At 43.4% G+C, this 13,394-nt stretch overlaps 1 protein-coding gene across 1 annotated transcript in view; it reads right to left on the reverse strand.

Moving 5' to 3' along the window:
- Positions 1–13,013, reverse strand: part of LOC129354868 (zinc finger protein GLI2-like) — a 58,157-nt gene extending 45,144 nt beyond the window's left edge. Inside the window, 1 exon segment of the mRNA XM_055024400.1 lies at positions 12,917–13,013. Coding sequence (XP_054880375.1) covers positions 12,917–13,013 — 97 coding nt within the window.
- Between the last annotated feature and the right edge of the window lie 381 nt (positions 13,014–13,394).

Raw genomic sequence — 13,394 nt, forward strand, 5'->3', positions numbered from 1 at the left:
ATTGGAAATAAATATACAGTGAAGTTTGGGTCAAAAACAGAGGATGAATAATGAGGAGGAAATCTGAAACATTTAATAATCATAAGATCAATGATTCTGCAGCTGTGATTCTATTGCAAACATGCACAAAACTTTAAGGTGAACTTTCTGCTAAGGCTGAAAACACTACTTTCAATTGTTCCTATTAATAAAATGTGAATAATTTGATAAGTTATTGAAAACATCAACACGTCGTCATCGTCCTACTACTTCCTGTTATCTTGGTTTGCACCAATAGAAACATCCGGCTTTTGATCATGTGACTCGACTTATACAAAAAAAACGTTTCCATTGCAGTTTTTGAAATAAACTCTTTTCACTTGGTTTATTGAATTTTAAAGTACAATATAAATGTTGCCCCAATTCACTGAGTACATCTTATAACTCAGCTCATCCTGCTTTATCAAAAAACAAGTCAGTGCTTTAGCATTAGCTGTCATGGTAGCTGAAGTTGGTGCTTTAGCATTAGCTGTCATGGTGGTTGAAGTTGGTGCTTTAGCATTAGCTGTCATGGGAGTTGAAGTTGGTGCGTTAGCATTAGCTGTCATGGTGGTTGAAGTTGGTGCTTTAGCATTAGCTGTCATGGTAGTTGAAGTTGGTGCTTTAGCATTAGCTGTCATGGTGGTTGAAGTTGGTGCTTTAGCATTAGCTGTCATGGTGGTTGAAGTTGGTGCTTTAGCATTAGCTGTCATGGTAGTTGAAGTTGGTGCTTTAGCATTAGCTGTCATGGTAGTTGAAGTTGGTGCTTTAGCATTAGCTGTCATGGTAGTTGAAGTTGGTGCTTTAGCATTAGCTGTCATGGTAGTTGGAGTTGGTGCTTTAACATTAGCTGTCATGGTGGGTGAAGTTGGTGCTTTAGCATTAGCTGTCATGGTAGTTGAAGTTGGTGCTTTAGCATTAGCTGTCATGGTAGTTGAAGTTGGTGCTTTAGCATTAGCTGTCATGGTAGTTGAAGTTGGTGCTTTAACATTAGCTGTCATGGTGGTTGAAGTTGGTGCTTTAGCATTAGCTGTCATGGTGGTTGAAGTTGGTGCTTTAGCATTAGCTGTCATGGTGGTTGAAGTTGGTGCTTTAGCATTAGCTGTCATGGTGGTTGAAGTTGGTGCTTTAGCATTAGCTGTCATGGTGGTTGAAGTTGTTGCTTTAGCATTAGCTGTCATGGTGGTTGAAGTTGGTGCTTTAGCATTAGCTGTCATGGTGGTTGAAGTTGGTGATTTAGCATTAGCTGTCATGGTGGTTGAAGTTGGTGCTTTAGCATAGCTGTCATGGTAGTTGAAGTTGGTGCTTTAGCATTAGCTGTCATGGTAGTTGAAGTTGGTGCTTTAGCATTAGCTGTCATGGTAGTTGAAGTTGTTGCTTTAGCATTAGCTGTCATGGTGGTTGAAGTTGTGCTTTAGCTGTCATGGTGGTTGAAGTTGTTGCTTTAGCATTAGCTGTCATGGTTGGTTTGAGTTTGCTTTAGCTTCATGTGGTTGAAGTTGGTGCTTTAGCATTAGCTGTCATGGTGTTGAAGTTGGTGCTTTAGCATTAGCTGTCATGGTGGGTTGAAGTTGGTGCTTTAGCATTAGCTGTCATGGTGGTTGAAGTTGGTGCTTTAGCATTAGCTGTCATGGTAGTTGAAGTTGGTGCTTTAGCATTAGCTGTCATGGTAGTTGAAGTTGGTGCTTTAGCATTAGCTGTCATGGTGGTTGAAGTTGGTGCTTTAGCATTAGCTGTCATGGTGGTTGAAGTTGGTGCTTTAGCATTAGCTGTCATGGTGGTTGAAGTTGGTGCTTTAGCATTAGCTGTCATGGTGGTTGAAGTTGGTGCTTTAGCATTAGCTGTCATGGTGGTTGAAGTTGTTGCTTTAGCATTAGCTGTCATGGTGGTTGAAGTTGGTGCTTTAGCATTAGCTGTCATGGTGGTTGAAGTTGGTGATTTAGCATTAGCTGTCATGGTGGTTGAAGTTGGTGCTTTAGCATTAGCTGTCATGGTAGTTGAAGTTGGTGCTTTAGCATTAGCTGTCATGGTAGTTGAAGTTGGTGCTTTAGCATTAGCTGTCATGGTAGTTGAAGTTGTTGCTTTAGCATTAGCTGTCATGGTAGTTGAAGTTGGTGCTTTAGCATTAGCTGCCATGGTAGTTGAAGTTGTTGCTTTAGCATTAGTTGTCATGGTAGTTGAAGTTGGTGCTTTAGCATTAGCTGTCATGGTGGTTGAAGTTGTTGCTTTAGCATTAGCTGTCATGGTGGTTGAAGTTGTTGCTTTAGCATTAGCTGTCATGGTGGTTGAAGTTGGTGCTTTAGCATTAGCTGTCATGGTGGTTGAAGTTGGTGCTTTAGCATTAGCTGTCATGGTGGTTGAAGTTGGTGCTTTAGCATTAGCTGTCATGGTGGTTGAAGTTGGTGCTTTAGCATTAGCTGTCATGGTGGTTGAAGTTGGTGCTTTAGCATTAGCTGTCATGGTGGTTGAAGTTGGTGCTTTAGCATTAGCTGTCATGGTGGTTGAAGTTGGTGCTTTAGCATTAGCTGTCATGGTGGTTGAAGTTGGTGCTTTAGCATTAGCTGTCATGGTGGTTGAAGTTGTTGCTTTAGCATTAGCTGTCATGGTGGTTGAAGTTGGTGCTTTAGCATTAGCTGTCATGGTGGTTGAAGTTGGTGCTTTAGCATTAGCTGTCATGGTGGTTGAAGTTGGTGCTTTAGCATTAGCTGTCATGGTGGTTGAAGTTGGTGCTTTAGCATTAGCTGTCATGGTGGTTGAAGTTGGTGCTTTAGCATTAGCTGTCATGGTGGTTGAAGTTTGTGCTTTAGCATTAGCTGTCATGGTGGTTGAAGTTGGTGCTTTAGCATTAGCTGTCATGGTAGTTGAAGTTGTTGCTTTAGCATTAGCTGTCATGGTAGTTGAAGTTGGTGCTTTAGCATTAGCTGTCATGGTAGTTGAAGTTGTTGCTTTAGCATTAGCTGTCATGGTAGTTGAAGTTGGTGCTTTAGCATTAGCTGTCATGGTGGTTGAAGTTGGTGCTTTAGCATTAGCTGTCATGGTGGTTGAAGTTGGTGCTTTAGCATTAGCTGTCATGGTGGTTGAAGTTGGTGCTTTAGCATTAGCTGTCATGGTGGTTGAAGTTGGTGCTTTAGCATTAGCTGTCATGGTGGTTGAAGTTTGTGCTTTAGCATTAGCTGTCATGGTGGTTGAAGTTGGTGCTTTAGCATTAGCTGTCATGGTAGTTGAAGTTGGTGCTTTAGCATTAGCTGTCATGGTAGTTGAAGTTGGTGCTTCAGCATTAGCTGTCATGGTAGCTGAAGTTGTTGCTTTAGCATTAGCTGTCATGGTAGTTGAAGTTGGTGCTTTAGCATTAGCTGTCATGGTGGTTGAAGTTGGTGCTTTAGCATTAGTTGTCATGGTAGTTGAAGTTGGTGCTTTAGCATTAGCTGTCATGGTGGTTGAAGTTGGTGCTTTAGCATTAGCTGTCATGGTGGTTGAAGTTGGTGCTTTAGCATTAGCTGTCATGGTGGTTGAAGTTGGTGCTTTAGCATTAGCTGTCATGGTGGTTGAAGTTGGTGCTTTAGCATTAGCTGTCATGGTGGTTGAAGTTGGTGCTTTAGCATTAGCTGTCATGGTGGTTGAAGTTGGTGCTTTAGCATTAGCTGTCATGGTGGTTGAAGCTAGTGCTTTAGCATTAGCTGTCATGGTGGTTGAAGTTGGTGCTTTAGCATTAGCTGTCATGGTGGTTGAAGTTGGTGCTTTAGCATTAGCTGTCATGGTGGTTGAAGTTGTTGCTTTAGCATTAGCTGTCATGGTGGTTGAAGTTGGTGCTTTAGGATTAGCTGTCATGGTGGTTGAAGTTGGTGCTTTAGCCTTAGCTGTCTAGGTAGTTGAAGTTGGTGCTTTAGCATTAGCTGTCATGGTAGTTGAAGTTGGTGCTTTAGCATTAGCTGTCATGGTAGCTGAAGTTGTTGCTTTAGCATTAGCTGTCATGGTAGTTGAAGTTGGTGCTTTAGCATTAGCTGTCATGGTAGTTGAAGTTGGTGCTTTAGCATTAGCTGTCATGGTAGTTGAAGTTGGTGCTTTAGCATTAGCTGTCATGGTAGTTGAAGTTGGTGCTTTAACATTAGCTGTCATGGTGGTTGAAGTTGGTGCTTTAGCATTAGCTGTCATGGTAGTTGAAGTTGGTGCTTTAGCATTAGCTGTCATGGTAGTTGAAGTTGGTGCTTTAGCATTAGCTGTCATGGTAGTTGAAGTTGGTGCTTTAACATTAGCTGTCATGGTGGTTGAAGTTGGTGCTTTAGCATTAGCTGTCATGGTGGTTGAAGTTGGTGCTTTAGCATTAGCTGTCATGGTGGTTGAAGTTGGTGCTTTAGCATTAGCTGTCATGGTAGTTGAAGTTGGTGCTTTAGCATTAGCTGTCATGGTGGTTGAAGTTGGTGCTTTAGCATTAGCTGTCATGGTAGTTGAAGTTGGTGCTTTAGCATTAGCTGTCATGGTGGTTGAAGTTGGTGCTTTAGCATTAGCTGTCATGGTGGTTGAAGTTGGTGCTTTAGCATTAGCTGTCATGGTAGTTGAAGTTGGTGCTTTAGCATTAGCTGTCATGGTAGTTGAAGTTGGTGCTTTAGCATTAGCTGTCATGGTAGTTGAAGTTGGTGCTTTAGCATTAGCTGTCATGGTAGTTGAAGTTGGTGCTTTACATTAGCTGTCATGGTGGTTGAAGTTGGTGCTTTAGCATTAGCTGTCATGGTAGTTGAAGTTGGTGCTTTAGCATTAGCTGTCATGGTAGTTGAAGTTGGTACTTTGGCATTAGCTGTCATGGTAGTTGAAGTTGGTGCTTTAGCATTAGCTGTCATGGTGGTTGAAGTTGGTGCTTTAGCATTAGCTGTCATGGTGGTTGAAGTTGGTGCTTTAGCATTAGCTGTCATGGTGGTTGAAGTTGGTGCTTTAGCATTAGCTGTCATGGTGGTTGAAGTTGGTGCTTTAGCATTAGCTGTCATGGTGGTTGAAGTTGTTGCTTTAGCATTAGCTGTCATGGTGGTTGAAGTTGGTGCTTTAGCATTAGCTGTCATGGTGGTTGAAGTTGGTGATTTAGCATTAGCTGTCATGGTGGTTGAAGTTGGTGCTTTAGCATTAGCTGTCATGGTAGTTGAAGTTGGTGCTTTAGCATTAGCTGTCATGGTTTGAAGTTGGTGCTTTAGCATTAGCTGTCATGGTAGTTGAAGTTGTTGCTTTAGCATTAGCTGTCATGGTGGTTGAAGTTGGTGCTTTAGCATTAGCTGTCATGGTGGTTGAAGTTGTTGCTTTAGCATTAGCTGTCATGGTGGTTGAAGTTGGTGCTTTGGCATTAGCTGTCATGGTGGTTGAAGTTGGTGCCTTTAGCATTAGCTGTCATGGTGGTTGAAGTTGGTGCTTTAGCATTAGCTGTCATGGTGGTTGAAGTTGGTGCTTTAGCATTAGCTGTGTCATGGTGGTTGAAGTTGGTGCTTTAGCATTAGCTGTCATGGTAGTTGAAGTTGGTGCTTTAGCATTAGCTGTCATGGTAGTTGAAGTTGGTGCTTTAGCATTAGCTGTCATGGTGGTTGAAGTTGGTGCTTTAGCATTAGCTGTCATGGTGGTTGAAGTTGGTGCTTTAGCATTAGCTGTCATGGTGGTTGAAGTTGGTGCTTTAGCATTAGCTGTCATGGTGGTTGAAGTTGGTTGCTTTAGCATTAGCTGTCATGGTGGTTGAAGTTGGTGCTTTAGCATTAGCTGTCATGGTGGTTGAAGTTGGTGCTTTAGCATTAGCTGTCATGGTGTTGAAGTTGGTGCTTTAGCATTAGCTGTCATGGTAGTTGAAGTTGGTGCTTTAGCATTAGCTGTCATGGTAGTTGAAGTTGGTGCTTTAGCATTAGCTGTCATGGTAGTTGAAGTTGGTGCTTTAGCATTAGCTGTCATGGTAGTTGAAGTTGGTGCTTTAGCATTAGCTGTCATGGTAGTTGAAGTTGTTGCTTTAGCATTAGCTGTCATGGTAGTTGAAGTTGGTGCTTTAGCATTAGCTGTCATGGTGGTTGAAGTTGTTGCTTTAGCATTAGCTGTCATGGTGGTTGAAGTTGGTGCTTTAGCATTAGCTGTCATGGTGGTTGAAGTTGGTGCTTTAGCATTAGCTGTCATGGTGGTTGAAGTTGGTGCTTTAGCATTAGCTGTCATGGTGGTTGAAGTTGGTGCTTTAGCATTAGCTGTCATGGTGGTTGAAGTTGGTGCTTTAGCATTAGCTGTCATGGTGGTTGAAGTTGGTGCTTTAGCATTAGCTGTCATGGTGGTTGAAGTTGGTGCTTTAGCATTAGCTGTCATGGTGGTTGAAGTTGGTGCTTTAGCATTAGCTGTCATGGTGGTTGAAGTTGTGCTTTAGCATTAGCTGTCATGGTGGTTGAAGTTGGTGCTTTAGCATTAGCTGTCATGGTGGTTGAAGTTGGTGCTTTAGCATTAGCTGTCATGGTGGTTGAAGTTGGTGCTTTAGCATTAGCTGTCATGGTGGTTGAAGTTGGTGCTTTAGCATTAGCTGTCATGGTGGTTGAAGTTGGTGCTTTAGCATTAGCTGTCATGGTGGTTGAAGTTGGTGCTTTAGCATTAGCTGTCATGGTGGTTTGAAGTTGGTGCTTTAGCATTAGCTGTCATGGTAGTTGAAGTTGGTGCTTTAGCATTAGCTGTCATGGTAGTTGAAGTTGGTGCTTTAGCATTAGCTGTCATGGTAGTTGAAGTTGGTGCTTTAGCATTAGCTGTCATGGTAGTTGAAGTTGTGCTTTAGCATTAGCTGTCATGGTGTTGAAGTTGGTGCTTTAGCATTAGCTGTCATGGTGGTTGAAGTTGGTGCTTTAGCATTAGCTGTCATGGTGGTTGAAGTTGGTGCTTTAGCATTAGCTGTCATGGTGGTTGAAGTTGGTGCTTTAGCATTAGCTGTCATGGTGGTTGAAGTTGGTGCTTTAGCATTAGCTGTCATGGTGGTTGAAGTTTGGTGCTTTAGCATTAGCTGTCATGGTGGTGAAGTTGGTGCTTTAGCATTAGCTGTCATGGTAGTTGAAGTTGGTGCTTTAGCATTAGCTGTCATGGTAGTTGAAGTTGGTGCTTTAGCATTAGCTGTCATGGTAGTTGAAGTTTGCTTTAGCATTAGCTGTCATGGTAGTTGAAGTTGGTGCTTTAGCATTAGCTGTCATGGTGGTTGAAGTTGGTGCTTTAGCATTAGCTGTCATGGTAGTTGAAGTTGGTGCTTTAGCATTAGCTGTCATGGTGGTTGAAGTTGGTGCTTTAGCATTAGCTGTCATGGTGGTTGAAGTTGGTGCTTTAGCATTAGCTGTCATGGTGGTTGAAGTTGGTGCTTTAGCATTAGCTGTCATGGTGGTTGAAGTTGGTGCTTTAGCATTAGCTGTCATGGTGGTTGAAGTTGGTGCTTTAGCATTAGCTGTCATGGTGGTTGAAGTTGGTGCTTTAGCATTAGCTGTCATGGTGGTTGAAGTTGGTGCTTTAGCATTAGCTGTCATGGTGGTTGAAGTTGGTGCTTTAGCATTAGCTGTCATGGTGGTTGAAGTTGGTGCTTTAGCATTAGCTGTCATGGTGGTTGAAGTTGGTGCTTTAGCATTAGCTGTCATGGTGGTTGAAGTTGGTGCTTTAGATTAGCTGTCATGGTGGTTGAAGTTGGTGCTTTAGCATTAGCTGTCATGGTAGTTGAAGTTGGTGCTTTAGCATTAGCTGTCATGGTAGTTGAAGTTGTGCTTTAGCATTAGCTGTCATGGTAGTTGAAGTTGGTGCTTTAGCATTAGCTGTCATGGTAGCTGAAGTTGTTGCTTTAGCATTAGCTGTCATGGTAGTTGAAGTTGGTGCTTTAGCATTAGCTGCCATGGTAGTTGAAGTTGGTGCTTTAGCATTAGTTGTCATGGTAGTTGAAGTTGGTGCTTTAGCATTAGCTGTCATGGTGGTTGAAGTTGGTGCTTTAGCATTAGCTGTCATGGTGGTTGAAGTTGGTGCTTTAGCATTAGCTGTCATGGTAGTTGACGTTGCTGCTTTAGCATTAGCTGTCATGGTGGTTGAAGTTGGTGCTTTAGCATTAGCTGTCATGGTAGTTGAAGTTGGTGCTTTAGCATTAGCTGTCATGGTAGTTGAAGTTGGTGCTTTAGCATTAGCTGTCATGGTAGTTGAAGTTGTTGCTTTAGCATTAGCTGTCATGGTAGTTGAAGTTGGTGCTTTAGCATTAGCTGCCATGGTAGTTGAAGTTGGTGCTTTAGCATTAGTTGTCATGGTAGTTGAAGTTGGTGCTTTAGCATTAGCTGCCATGGTAGTAGAAGTTGGTGGTTTAGCATTAGTTGTCATGGTAGTTGAAGTTGGTGCTTTAGCATTAGCTGTCAGGGTGGTTGAAGTTGGTGCTTTAGCATTAGCTGTCATGGTGGTTGAAGTTGGTGCTTTAGCATTAGCTTTCATGGTAGTTGAAGTTGTTGCTTTAGCATTAGCTGTCATGGTGGTTGAAGTTGGTGCTTTAGCATTAGCTGTCATGGTAGTTGAAGTTGGTGCTTTAGCATTAGCTGTCATGGTGGTTGAAGTTGGTGCTTTAGCATTAGCTGTCATGGTAGTTGAAGTTGGTGCTTTAGCATTAGCTGTCATGTTAGTTGAAGTTGGTGCTTTAGCATTAGCTGTCATGGTAGTTGAAGTTGTTGCTTTAGCATTAGCTGTCATGGTAGTTGAAGTTGGTGCTTTAGCATTAGCTGCCATGGTAGTTGAAGTTGGTGCTTTAGCATTAGTTGTCATGGTAGTTGAAGTTGGTGCTTTAGCATTAGCTGTCATGGTGGTTGAAGTTGGTGCTTTAGCATTAGCTGTCATGGTGGTTGAAGTTGGTGCTTTAGCATTAGCTGTCATGGTAGTTGAAGTTGGTGCTTTAGCATTAGCTGTCATGGTGGTTGAAGTTGTTGCTTTAGCATTAGCTGTCATGGTGGTTGAAGTTGTTGCTTTAGCATTAGCTGTCATGGTAGTTGAAGTTGTTGCTTTAGCATTAGCTGTCATGGTAGTTGAAGTTGGTGCTTTAGCATTAGCTGTCATGGTAGTTGAAGTTGGTGCTTTAGCATTAGCTGTCATGGTGGTTGAAGTTGGTGCTTTAGCATTAGCTGTCATGGTGGTTGAAGTTGGTGCTTTAGCATTAACTGTCATGGTGGTTGAAGTTGTTGCTTTAGCATTAGCTGTCATGGTAGTTGAAGTTGGTGCTTTAGCATTAGCTGTCATGGTGGTTGAAGTTGGTGCTTTAGCATTAGCTGTCATGGTAGTTGAAGTTGGTGCTTTAGCATTAGCTGTCATGGTGGTTGAAGTTGGTGCTTTAGCATTAGCTGTCATGGTGGTTGAAGTTGTTGCTTTAGCATTAGCTGTCATGGTAGTTGAAGTTGGTGCTTTAGCATTAGCTGTCATGGTGGTTGAAGTTGTTGCTTTAGCATTAGCTGTCATGGTAGTTGAAGTTGTTGCTTTAGCATTAGCTGTCATGGTAGTTGAAGTTGGTGCTTTAGCATTAGCTGTCATGGTAGTTGAAGTTGGTGCTTTAGCATTAGCTGTCATGATAGTTGAAGTTGGTGCTTTAGCATTAGCTGTCATGGTGGTTGAAGTTGGTGTTTATCATTAGCTGTCATGGTAGTTGAAGTTGTTGCTTTAGCATTAGCTGTCATGGTAGTTGAAGTTGGTGCTTTAGCATTAGCTGTCATGGTGGTTGAAGTTGTTGCTTTAGCATTAGCTGTCATGGTAGTTGAAGTTGTTGCTTTAGCATTAGCTGTCATGGTAGTTGAAGTTGGTGCTTTAGCATTAGCTGTCATGGTGGTTGAAGTTGTTGCTTTAGCATTAGCTGTCATGGTAGTTGAAGTTGGTGCTTTAGCATTAGCTGTCATGGTAGTTGAAGTTGGTGCTTTAGCATTAGCTGTCATGATAGTTGAAGTTGGTGCTTTAGCATTAGCTGTCATGGTGGTTGAAGTTGGTGCTTTAGCATTAGCTGTCATGGTAGTTGAAGTTGTGCTTTAGCATTAGCTGTCATGGTAGTTGAAGTTGTTGCTTTAGCATTAGCTGTCATGGTGGTTGAAGTTGTTGCTTTAGCATTAGCTGTCATGGTAGTTGAAGTTGGTGCTTTAGCATTAGCTGTCATGGTAGTTGAAGTTGGTGCTTTAGCATTAGCTGTCATGGTAGTTGAAGTTGGTGCTTTAGCATTAGCTGTCATGGTGGTTGAAGTTGTTGCTTTAGCATTAGCTGTCATGGTAGTTGAAGTTGTTGCTTTAGCATTAGCTGTCATGGTAGTTGAAGTTGTTGCTTTAGCATTAGCTGTCATGGTGGTTGAAGTTGGTGCTTTAGCATTAGCTGTCATGGTAGTTGAAGTTGGTGCTTTAGCATTAGCTGTCATGGTAGTTGAAGTTGGTGCTTAGCATTAGCTGTCATGATAGTTGAAGTTGGTGCTTTAGCATTAGCTGTCATGGTGGTTGTTGAAGTTGGTGCTTTAGCATTAGCTGTCATGGTAGTTGAAGTTGTTGCTTTAGCATTAGCTGTCATTGTGGTTGAAGTTGGTGCTTTAGCATTAGCTGTCATTGTGGTTGAAGTTGGTGCTTTAGCATTAGCTGTCATGGTGGTTGAAGTTGGTGCTTTAGCATTAGCTGTCATGGTAGTTGAAGTTGGTGCTTTAGCATTAGCTGTCATGGTGGTTGAATTTGTTGCTTTGGCTGAGCACCATGCTGGTGTACCATGTTAGCATTAGCTGGACTATTGTCTATGATTGAATGTTTAGTGTTACTGCAGCTAACTTCCAGTTAGCATCATTAAAACAGTTGATTCCTATTCTGGACATTCAGGGTTGGTTTTAAACACCAGAGATCTGGAACCAGAACCAGGAGGAAACATCCGGTCCTGGTAATGACGGCCGGTTCCGTCTGAACATGAATGAAAGCATCGGTTGGCGTTGCTCTAGTTTGGTTTCCCTCAGCGGTTCTTCAGTTCTGGTTCAGACCAGCAGCCTCTGCAGCGTGGGGGTAAAATCTGCCTAAAACACAGTAAAGTTCCTCCTTTGTACTGTGACTAGAACATGCAGCAGAACATCAGGAACCAGAACCCAAGCAGAGCCAAGCAGACGGCTGCTCTGACCGCCCAGGCGCTGAGGGATTATCGCCCGGCGAGGCAACCAGGCGCTTTGTTCAAATATTGAAGAGGCAAGAAGTGGAGCAACAGCAGCAGCTCCAAATGTAAAGACGTGTCCTACATTGATATTCTCATATGAACAATCAATGTTGGTCTTCTTCATCGTGGCAGGCCACCAGGTTCTGCGTCCGCTGAGCATGTGACTCCATTTACATTTCAAAAGCATCCGCCGCCGCTCTGCGTCCTTTAACCTCTGGTTCAGAACTGGGAACCGGGCCGCAGCAGAACCCGACCCAACCTGGACCGACCGAACTCTGATAAAACCTTCAACATGTTCCTGAGAACCGGAGGGAACCGGGCCTGACCGGCTGCTTCACTGTGTATAAATACTAATGAAAATAACTTTAATACCTTCAGATGTTTGATTTTAAACTGCATTTAATCTGATTTTATTTATATTTGCAGATTCTTTCAGTGGAAAATTAATAAACATATAAATATGTAGGAGGTTTAATCGTCATGACAACAAATCAGCATCATCTTCATGATTCACTGATTTATTAATATAATTTGAGTTTATTAATAAACAATTAGATCTGTTTGACATTTTATTATTCACTTATTAATTTATTATTTAATTTTTATGTATTTTAATCTTTGTCATATTTATAACATAATTACTAAATAAATCTCATCAAGTTTAAACAGCAGATTTTATATATGTGTGTCATAAATGACACATTTAAAGTCTGAAATAAAGTTGATATGTTTTTAAAAACAGATCCAAAGGAACCGGTGTGTGATGTGTTTTATAAATATTATTGATTGATTTGTTCAGGAGTGATTGTGGTTCTGGTGCAGGATTCAGGCTGGATCCAGACCAGCAGCTCCAGACGTTTGGTCTGAAAAACTGATTGGTTTTGAAGACGTTCAGAAACGTTCCCTGATCAGAACCGGTTCTGCTCGGTTGATCAGAACTGGCTCGGTTCTGCTCGGTTCTGCTCGGTTCTGTTTGTGCGTGTCGCTCCGCTGCCTGTCTGGAGGAACCTTCTGGGTTCTGCTGTCAGAACCGTTCCGGCTGAAACGGTGCGCGCCTGGCTCCGCTCTGCTTGCAGCTTTGTCTCCTCTTCATCAATTAATGAGCGTTTCTTTGTGATGGCGGGCCACCAAGTCCTCCATGAATGAGTGAAAATGTCACCAAATCACACGTTTAATTTGCATGTCAAAGGGCCCCATCAGCTTGCATCTCTGTCGGTTTTTGAAGCTGCGTGTCGTCCCGGCTCCATCACCCGGACACTTTTCAAGCTTTTTTCTTCTCTATCCTCTGGAGGTAAGAACAAGGTCTTTGGGCCTCATTATGCCCAGCTTTCATCACTCGCTGGCTGGCATCTTTAAACATGTATTCTCTCTTGCTGCCAGCCAGAGAGGATCTCTGCTACTCTTCATTTAGTTCAACAACACCAGCCTCACCTGCTCCGGCCCCCCAGCTCTCCTGTCAGCCCGTGTTTTCTACTCATGGCGTTTACCGAGCCGCGCCTGCACACGGCTCCATCTGCATGCATGATTCTTTCATGGGTCGCAGTCCATTAAGATTCCTGTCAGACATGCACAGCCAGTCACCTCTGACTGCTGCGGGTTCCTCATCAGGCCGCAGAGAGCGCCGGCTCCCGGGACCACGCTTCTTCTTTCAAATGTATATTTCATGGCTCCCCTTTGCCCCCCGGCTGAGCGCCGCTGAGACCCCGGCTCATTCTCAGCCGGCTCACACACAACCGGACTCGGCTTTCGATCGGCGCCTTACCTCTGCTCTCCGAGGGCGACGGCTTCTTGGGGAGGTCGCTGAAGCCGCCGCCGTCCATTTTGTCCTTCTGAGCGGCTGGCGGCGACGAGGTCTCCATGGCCGACCGAGGCGCTGTGAGAGAAGAGGAGCACAGTTAACGCCGAGCTCTCAGTTTGGAGGACGTGAAGACGCCCCGGAGACAAACTGAGGAAGAACTTTCTGCCTGGGATCCCACAGAGGTTCTCAGCCAAGAGCCCCAAAATGTCCGACTTTAACGAGAACCGATGGAGGAAACGAAGCAGCTAAAGACATCAGAGTCGGTGGGTTCTGGCTTTCCAATCCATGGTTGGAAAGTTTCCTGTGTTCAAGAACCCAGACAGGCAGAAACACCAAACCTGTCTCATCCGTTTAACCCGACTCCAGGCCCATTATCTGCTTGGGTTGGTGTGAACGCTAAGCGACCTCTGACCTCTGGTCCTCCAAACCTAAGTTTGGCTGC

The sequence above is a fragment of the Poeciliopsis prolifica genome, unplaced genomic scaffold (assembly GCF_027474105.1).
Source record: "Poeciliopsis prolifica strain line A6 unplaced genomic scaffold, Auburn_PproV2 SCAFFOLD119, whole genome shotgun sequence".
Lineage (NCBI taxonomy): Eukaryota > Metazoa > Chordata > Actinopteri > Cyprinodontiformes > Poeciliidae > Poeciliopsis > Poeciliopsis prolifica.